This window comes from Anser cygnoides, chromosome 31, assembly GCF_040182565.1.
Source record: "Anser cygnoides isolate HZ-2024a breed goose chromosome 31, Taihu_goose_T2T_genome, whole genome shotgun sequence".
Lineage (NCBI taxonomy): Eukaryota > Metazoa > Chordata > Aves > Anseriformes > Anatidae > Anser > Anser cygnoides.
Genome location: NC_089903.1, coordinates 2,006,549 through 2,015,149, shown reverse-complemented (window position 1 = coordinate 2,015,149; position 8,601 = coordinate 2,006,549). Strand labels below are relative to the sequence as shown.

General features: G+C 64.3%; 2 protein-coding genes across 6 annotated transcripts; one reads left to right on the top strand and one right to left on the bottom strand.

Moving 5' to 3' along the window:
• Positions 1-898: 898 nt before the first annotated feature.
• LOC136787905 (cellular tumor antigen p53-like) lies at positions 899-6,120 on the top strand. Of its 4 annotated transcripts, none has more exons than XR_010826968.1 (5): positions 899-1,037; positions 2,186-2,294; positions 2,388-2,439; positions 3,421-3,617; positions 4,456-4,692. XR_010826968.1 is itself a non-coding variant. In XM_066985323.1 (5 exons), exons 3-5 carry the CDS (start codon positions 3,528-3,530, stop codon positions 5,456-5,458), a joined length of 288 nt encoding a protein of 95 aa, XP_066841424.1. In that variant the 5' UTR covers positions 2,186-2,294; positions 2,388-2,439; positions 3,418-3,527; the 3' UTR covers positions 5,459-6,120. The 4 variants fall into 4 exon arrangements, 3 of the variants coding, with proteins under 3 accessions (XP_066841424.1, XP_066841422.1, XP_066841423.1); XM_066985323.1 differs by lacking the exon at positions 899-1,037 and adding an exon at positions 5,448-6,120 and having other exon boundaries at positions 3,418-3,617; positions 4,456-4,642; XM_066985321.1 differs by lacking the exon at positions 899-1,037 and adding an exon at positions 5,428-6,120 and having other exon boundaries at positions 3,418-3,617; positions 4,456-4,642.
• Positions 5,444-7,884, bottom strand: LOC136787903 (snRNA-activating protein complex subunit 2-like). 2 transcript variants are annotated; one of them, XM_066985317.1, is made up of 4 exons: positions 7,604-7,884; positions 6,778-6,843; positions 5,912-6,082; positions 5,444-5,545 (listed from the first exon to the last, which is right to left on the bottom strand). In XM_066985317.1, the coding sequence occupies exons 1-4, from the start codon at positions 7,799-7,801 to the stop codon at positions 5,525-5,527; spliced, it is 456 nt and encodes a 151-aa protein (XP_066841418.1). In that variant the 5' UTR covers positions 7,802-7,884; the 3' UTR covers positions 5,444-5,524. The 2 variants fall into 2 exon arrangements, with proteins under 2 accessions (XP_066841418.1, XP_066841417.1); XM_066985316.1 differs by lacking the exon at positions 5,444-5,545 and having other exon boundaries at positions 5,792-6,082; positions 7,604-7,859.
• Between the last annotated feature and the right edge of the window lie 717 nt (positions 7,885-8,601).

Sequence of the window (8,601 nt, the reverse complement as noted above, 5' to 3'; positions counted from 1 at the left end):
CTCTTCAGGGCCCAAACCCTTTTCTTTAGGCCCAAACCCTTCTCTTTAGGTCCCAGAGCCTCATTTTTTGGTGCTGAATCTCCACAGGAAGCCCCAAGCCCTCCTTCAAGCAGAGACGGCCTTATTTGTAGGGTATAATGAGACCTCTGAGGGACGAAGGGCTCGTTGTCAGACCCTAATCCTCATTTCAGGGCCCCAAAGCATCACAGTGGGGTCCACACCCCCATTTTTTGGGGATCAGAGCTTTGGTTTGGGATTTCAAGGCTTCTCGTTGCACACCCACAGCTGCATTTTAAGGGCCCCAACCCTCATTTTTAGGACCCAAAGCCTCCTTTTAGGGTCCAGGCCCCATCTTAAGGGTCCAAGGCTCCCGGTTTGAGCATCCAAAGTTTGGGGGTTTGCATTGGGGTGACGTGGCAAGGGGGTGGCAGCGGGGGGCACCCCCAAATTGAAGGATAAGGGTGCCCCCTGTGCCCCCCAGAAGCCCCCAGACCCACCTACTGGTGTGACTGGTACAGGAAAAAGCTGAGTGAGGGGGACCCCAGTGCTCCCAGTACCCCCAACCCTCTGTACTGGTGTAGCTGGGATCCCAGACAGATGCATGTGGGGGACTCCCAGTTCCCTCCAGCAGTCCCTGAACCCCCTTACTGGTGGCACTGGGACACTGCACGGCCGGGTGAGGGGGACCCCAGCGCCCCCAGCACTTCCAGTACCCGCCAGTCCCCCCAGTGCTCCTTGTCCCCGCAGCGCGCCCAGTACCCCCCAGTGCTCCCAGTATCCCCCAACAGGGGTAGGGCCGACGAGGCAAATCCGGCCACGGGAGGGGGGGGGGCGGGTGTGTTCTTTCTGAGCCGTTATTAACGACTATTAATTAACAAGGGACACCCCCCCCCCCCCCCAAACCCACTTGGTATCTCCCAGCCCTGCCCGGCCCTTTGCCCTCACCCAAGATGGCGGCGCGGCTTCAGCGCGCGGTGCCTGCTGGGCCGGGGGATTCCCCAGCGCGTGCAGCGGAGGCGGCGGAGCCGCGAACGGAGGTGGCGGGGGCCGGGGGGGCCCCGGGGGGGGCTCGGGGGGGGCCTGGGGGGGTCACGGGGGGGTGTGGGCACGGGGGGGGCTCGGGGAACCTCGGGGCACCCCCGCTGGGGGGGTCCCGGGCGCGGGGGGCGCTGCAGGGGCCCGGTACTGAGCCCCCCCCCCCCCCGGCCTGTGTTTTGGGGGGGGGGGGCGGGAGTGGGAGGGGGTCTTTGGGGAGGGGGGGGCGGGGGGGGCTCTGAGGGGCTGGGGGGTTGGGGGGACCCCCCCACAGCCCCCCCTGAAAGTTCTTTGGGGGTCCCTGGGCTTGGGCGGGGGGGTGCAGGGGTCCCTGTGGTGGTTGGGGGGGGGCGCATGGGGGGGTGTTTTGGGGGGGGCAGCAGGGACCCTTTGGGGTCCTCACAGGTGGGGGGGGTCTGTATGGGGGGGTGTCTTTGGGGTCACCATGTGGGGGGGTCACTTTGTGGTCCCTGTAAGGGGAGTCACTTTGGGGTCCTTGTATGGGGGGGTCTCTTTGGGGTCCCTGTATTGGGGGGGGGTCCTTTTGGGGTCCCTGCTTGGGGGGGGAGTTTCTTTGGGGTCCCTGCTTGGGGGGGGAGTTTCTTTGGGGTCCCTGTAAGGGGGGGGTCTCTTTGGGGTCCCTGTATGGAGGGGGGTCTCTTTGGGGTCCCTCTATGGGGGGGTCTCTTTGGGGTCCCTGTATGGGGAGGGGCCCTTTTGGGGCCCCTGTATGGGGGCGTCTCTTTGGGGTCTCCTATATGGGGGGGGGGTCTCTTTGGGGTCTCTTTAGGGTCCCTGTATGGGGGAGTCTCTTTGGGGTCCCCATAAGGGGAGGGGTCCCCATGGGGTCCCTTTATGGGGGGGTCCTTTTGGGGTCCCTGTTTGGGGGAGGTCCCTGTCCAGCTGCTCCCATCCCTGCAGGGTTGGGGGGGCCCCATACTGGCAGGCCCCCCCCCATTTGTGCAGCCATAACTGGGAAGGGGGGGGCTTGAGGCTCCCCCCCCCGCCCCCATTTCCCCCCAAAGACCCAGGCGGCCCCCCCCAAGGCGATCTGGGTGCCCCCCCCCCCATTACAGGGGACCCCCGGCTGGCCCCCCCCCAGTGACAGCACTGTCTCCCCTGTGTCCCCGTCCCCCCCCCCCCCCCTTAGGGGACCCCAGAGCCTGGGTGCCCCCCCCGGGGACCGGCCCCATGGTGGAGGAGCTGGAGCCGCTGCTGGAGCCCCCCCTGACCGAAGTCTTCCTCGACCTCTGGAACATGTGAGTGCGGGGGGGGGGGGGGGACAGGGACATGGGGGGGGGACAGGGACACGGGGGGGCGCCACCCGATGACCTTATTGCCCCCCCTTCCAGGCTCCCCGATAACATGCACTCGCTGTCCCCCCCCGACGATCCGCTGGCTGTGGTAAGGGGGGGGGGGGGGGGGGGGAGGTTCCGGTGTCCCCAAGGGGGGGTCCTGGTGTCCCCAAAGGACCCCGTGGGTCCCCAAAGGACCCCAGCACCTGGGTGACCCCAACAGGGTTCTGGATTTCGAGGGATCCCCAAAAAGCAGCCGGGTCTGTGGGTGCTTCCCAAAAGGGGCCGTGGCCCCCAGCTGTCCCCAAAAGGGACCTGGGTGTCCCCAGAAAGGGACCCTGGCACCCAAAAGGGTCCTGGATGACCCCAAAAGGGACGTGGGTGTCCCCAAAATGGGATCCTGGCCCCCAGCTGTCCCCAAAAGGGACCTGGATGACCCCCACAGGGGACCTCGGTGTCCCCAAAAGGGACCTCGGTGTCCCCAGAGGGGACCCTGGTAGCCAGCTGTCCCCAAAAGGGACCTGGATGACCCCAAAAGGGGCTTGGATGTCCCCAGAAAGGGACCCTGGCACCCAGCTGTCCCCAAAAAGGGACCCTGGCACACAAAAGGGTCCTGAATGACCCCAAAAAGGGACCTGGATGTCCCCAAAAGGGACTTGGATAACCCCAAAAGGGACCTGGGTGTCCCCAAAAAGGGACCCTGACACCCAGCTGTACCGAAAAGGGTCCTGGGTGTCTCCAAAAGGGATCTGGTTGACCCCAAAAGGGACCTGAGCGTCCCCAGAAAGGACCTGGATGTCCCCAAAAAGGGACCCTGGCACCCAAAAGGTCGTGAATGACCCCAAAAAGGGGTTTCAGTGTCCCCATAAAGGGACCCTGGCACCCAGCTGTCCCAAAAAGGGACCTGGGTGTCCCCAGAAGGGTCCTGGATGACCCCAAAAAGGGGTTTCGGTGTCCCCAAAAAGGGACCCTGGCACCCAGAAGGGTCCTGAACGACCCCAAAAGGGACCCGAACGACCCCAAAAAGGGTCCACAAGGGCCCCTGCCATTCGGCTGCCCCCAAGGCCCCCCCCCCCCCCCCCCCCAGCAGGACCTGTGCCCCCTGGAGCCGAGCGAGCCCCCCCCCCCGGGCTCCCCCCCAGTGCCGAGCCCCCCCCGGCGGCTCCCCCCGAGCCCCCCCGGGCGTCCCCGTCCCCCATGGTGCCGTCCACCGAGGACTACGGGGGCCACTACGACTTCCAGCTGGGCTTCCTGGAGGCCGGCACCGCCAAGTCCATCACCTGCACCGTACGTGGGCCGGGGGGGGCGCGGGGGGGGGGACAATATTGGGGGGGGGGGGTTATACGGGTTTGGGGGATCACCCAGGAGACCCCATAAAGGGGGTCCCGGTCAGCGGGAGGGGTGAAATGGAGAGGGAGGGGTATGGGATTGGGGGGTGGGGGGGGCTGGGGGGGGCTGGAGTTGTTTGGGGGGGGCACGGGGGGGGACAATATTTTTGGGGGGGGCTGGGGGTGGTTATACGGGGTTGGGGGGTCACCCAGGAAACCCCATAGAGGGGGTCCTGGTCAGCGGGAGGGGTGAAATGGGGAGGGAGGGGTATGGGATTGGGGGGCTGGGGGGGATGGAGTTGTTTTGGGGGGGGGCATGGGGGGGGACACAATATTTCGGGGGGGGGGCTATGGGGTTACCCAGGAAACCCCAAAAAGGGGTCCCGATCAGCAGGGGGGTCATTAATTGGCAGGGCCCCTATATGCCAGGGGGTTCTTATACACCTGGGGGGGGGGGGGGGTTCTCGGTTATTTGGGGGGGTCTCCATTATTTTGGGGGGGATCCTAGCTCTGGGTTCCCATATTTTTTGGGGGGGGGGGTCATTAATTGGCAGGGTCCCTATGTGTCAGGGGGTTCTTATACACTTTGGGGGGGGTTCTCCATTATTTGGGGGGGGGGCTCATTAATTGGCAGGGTCCCTATATGTCAGGGGGCTCTTATACGCCGGGGGGGGTTCTTGGTTATTTGGGGGGGGGGGTCTCAGTTATTTAAGGGGGGGGTCCTAACAGGTTCTCGGGGGGGGGGGGGGCACGCCTCGGAGGGCTCCCTGGGGGTGACCCCGTGCCCCCCCCCCCAGTACTCGCCGGTGCTGAACAAGCTGTACTGCCGGCTGGCCAAGCCCTGCCCGGTGCAGGTGCGGGTGGGGGCCGCGCCCCCCCCAGGGGCCGTGCTGCGCGCCGTGGCCGTCTACAAGAAGTCGGAGCACGTGGCCGAGGTGGTGCGGCGCTGCCCCCACCACGAGCGCAACGGGGAGGGCACCGACGGTGAGAGGGGGGGGCACGGGGGGGTTGGGGGGGCTTTGGGGTTTTGGGGGGGGACAGGGGTATGGGGGGGGTTGGGGGGGGGGGGCAAGGGTATGGGGGGAGATGGGTTTGGGGTGGCGCTGCCCCCACCACGAGCGCAATGGGGAGGGCGCGACAGTGAGCGGGGGGGGGGCACGGGGGGCCATGGGGTCATGGGGGGGCATGGGGTATGGGGGGGGTTTGGGGGGGGGGTGTCAGGGGTTTGGGGTGGCGCTGCCACCACCATGAGCGCAATGGGGAGGGCACTGATGGTGGGGGGGGCATTGGGGGGGGTTGGGGGGGATTTGGGGGGGTCAGGAGTATGGGGGGAGTTGAGTTTGGGGGGGTCCTTGGTGGGGGGGGGCATGGGGGAATTGGGTTTGGGTGGGATTGGGGGGGGTCCTTGGGAAACGGGGGGCTGGGGACATGACGGGAGTTGGGCTTGGGGGTGATTGGGGGGGGGGCCTCGGGGGGGAATGGGGGGGGCATAGGGGAATTGGGATTAGGGGGGTCCTTGGTGGGGGGGGGGGGCATGGGGGAATTGGGTTTGGGTGGGACTGGGGGGGGTCCTTGGGGAAAGGGGGCTGGGGGCATGGGGGGAATTGGGGGGGGCCTTCTCTCTCCAAAGAAATATTCCTTCTGTCCCTGCAGCACCCAGAGGGTCGGGCAGGGACTGCGGCTGGGGGATAGAGAGGGAGACAGGCAGGGGGGACGGAGGTGAGGTGCAAGGAGCAGAGGCAGAAGGGACTAACTCCACGCAAATAAAGAAACTGGCTTTCATTTCAAGGAATACAATAAAGCACAGAGGGGACCTCGTAAAGCAGAAATGTCTCTGGGCTATGGCTCATTTTATCTCCTTGGGATTCAGCACAAGGTTGCGTCCCGCTGCGGGAAGTGATGAAAGAAAGGAGACTGCAAAAACCCTTTCCACACCCTGGGCAGCTTTGCCATGCCGGCAGAAATGTCCTTAATGTGCTTTCAAGCAATTTTATTTTTTTTTGCTGCAACTTGGTAATTTATGAAAATAGGAAATGGGGAAGGGGGTTGAAAAGGCTAAGGGTGAAGGGTAAAACCCGTCGCTGATGCTCCTCCACAGCAGCCACTGGGAAAACACGTTTGGTCTCCACCTCCCTACCTGCCCCCAGCTGCAAACCCTACAAAAATACCATTGACCCACACCCAAAATAGGAGGAGCAGGTGTGGGAAGGAGAGGGCCGGGAAGGGGTTGGGTCTCAAGGGGTTTCCACTCACCACCAGTGTGTTGACACGAGGCAGGACCTCAACAAAGTGAGATAACGAAAAATCCCCAGCACCCAATTTCACCACTGGGTTGTTATGGGGAGGGGGAATGAGGCTGAGGGTCTCCCAGACAGTCACACCTGTGGGACCCCAAATCCAGCCGTGCCCCCAGCAGCTCAGCCCCTGTTTAAGGAGACCCCAGAGGAGTTACCTTCCTCGGAGACCATCTGGCGATGTTAAGGCCCCCCCCCCCCCCCCCCCCCGATTACTAAGACTCCCTCCCCAAGCCATTAAGGACCCTCCCTTTTAACCCCATTTTATCCCCCAATTTAACCCCCCCCACTTTACCCCCACCCCCCATTTTACCCCCGGTCCCCCCCCCCCAATTTACCCCCAGCCCCCCCATTTTAACCCCAGCCCCCCCATTTTAACCCCCTTTAACCCCAACCCCCCAAATTTTCCCCCAACCCCCCCAATTTACTCCCCCTTTACCCCCAACCCCCCATTTTACCCCCAGCCCCCCATTTTACCCCCCCACTTTATCCCCAACCCCCCCCCCCCACTTTACCCTCACCCCCTTGTCCCACCCCCCAATTTGGGCTCCCCCATTTAACCCCCCCCCTCATTTTACACCCAACCCCCCCACTTTACCCCACCCCCATTTTACCCCCGGTCCCCCCCCAATTTACCCCCAGCCCCCATTTAACCCCCCCATTTTACCCTCACCCCCTAATTTGAAACCCCCAATTTACCCCTGAACCCCCCCAACTTACCCCTGAACCCCCCAATTTACCCCCGACCTCCCCCAATCTACCCCCACCCCCCATTTACCCCCACCCCCCCACTTTTACCCCCCCCCCATTTTTTACCCCCCCCACCTGCGAAAATGCCGCCGCCGCCTCCTCCACGCCCTCCGCCAGCATCTGTGCCAGCTCCAGCCACACCTGGAGGGGGGAGGTGAAAACCCACAAATATGACCCCCCGTGTCCCCCCCCACCCAAAAAATCGTGTCCCCCCCTGGGGCGGGGGGTCCTCACCCCCATCCCCATGTACCCCCCATTTCCCCCCGGTGCACCCCCAGACCCCCCCCATCCCATTGTACCCCCCATTGCCCCCCATGTACCTTGGGGTACGCAGGGACCCAGGACCCCCCGGGGACCCCCACAAGCCCCCTCCCCGAGGAATTGGGGACCCAGGACCCCTTCCAACCCCCCCCAAGGACCCCCCGTGTTATTAAGGACCACCCCCCCCCCCACGGGCATATTAAGGGACCCCCCCCCCCAAGCCATTAAGGACCCTCTCCAGGACTCCCCCCCCCCCCCCCCAAGCCCCCCCCCCTCCCCAAGCCCCCCCCAGATTACTAAGGCCCCCCCCCAAGCCATTAAGGACCCTCCCCGGGACCCCTCCCAACACCCCCCCCCCCCAATAAATTAAGGACCCCCTCCGGGCATATTAAGGACCCCCCCCAAAGCCATTAAGGACCCTCCCTGAGACCCCCCAAGCATATTAAGGACCCCCCCCGGGCATTAAGGCCCCCCGGGATATTAAGGAACCCCTGGGATATTAAGGCCCCCCATGGATTTTAAGCCCCCCCCCGGGCCTTTAAGGACCCCCCGGGCCTTTAAGCCCCCCCCATGGACTGTAAGCCCCCCCGGGATATTAAGGACCCCCCCCCCGGGCCATTAAGCCCCCCCCCGGGCCCACCTCGGCCTCGCTCCGCCGGGGGAGGCTCTCCCGCAGCGGCCGGGCCTGGAGCTCCGGGAGGCCGAGGGCGGCCTGGGCCCGCAGCGCCGCCAGCAGCGATCGCTTCTCCCGCAGCGACCAGGCCGCGGCCCGGGGCCTCCCCGCCGGGGCCTCGGCGAAGCGGGCCGGGACCAGGCGGGGCCGGGGGGGAGGCTTCATGGCGCGGGGAGATGGCGTCAGGGCGACGAAACGGGGTGGAAACGGGGGGAGCTGGGAGGGAACGGCCCGCCGGGGGGTGCTGGGAGATGTGGTTCGGGGGGGGAGGAGAAAGGGACAGCAGGTCTACCCAAAGGCTGCTGCTGGGAGGCTTCATTAGGGGCGTAATTAGGGTTAGGGTCGGGGTTGTTTGGAGAGAGAAGGCGCAGAGTCCTGTTGTGTGTGGGGTTGAGTAAAGGCTCCCAAAGGGAGGTCAGGTCTACCCAAAGGCTTGGGTTGGGAGGCTTAATTAGGGGTGTAATTAGGGTTAGCGTTAATATCCTGGGGGGGGGGGTTGGGGGGGTCCCAGGGAGGATCCTTAATGGCTTGGGGGGGGGGGTCTTAGTGGCTATGGGGGGGGCCTTAATTAGGGTTAGGGTCTGGAGAGAGAGAAGGCGCAGAGTCCTGTTGTGTGTGGGGCTGTGTAAAGGCTCCCAAAGGGAGGTCAGGTCTACCCAAAGGCTGCTGCTGGGAGGCTTAATTAGGAGTGTAATTAGGGTTAGGGTCGGGGTTGTTCAGAAAGAAGGCGCAGAGTCCTGTTGTGTGTGGGGTTGAGTAAAGGCTCCCAAAGGGAGGTCAGGTATACCCAGAGGATTCCGTTGGGTGGCTTAATTAGGGGCGTAATTAGGGTTAGGGTCAGGGTTGTTTGGAGAGAGAGAAGGCGCAGAGTCCTGTTGTGTGTGGGGCTGTGTAAAGGCTCCCAAAGGGAGGTCAGCTCTACCCAAAGGCTTCGGAATGGGGGCACTTTTTGATGGGAGAATCGG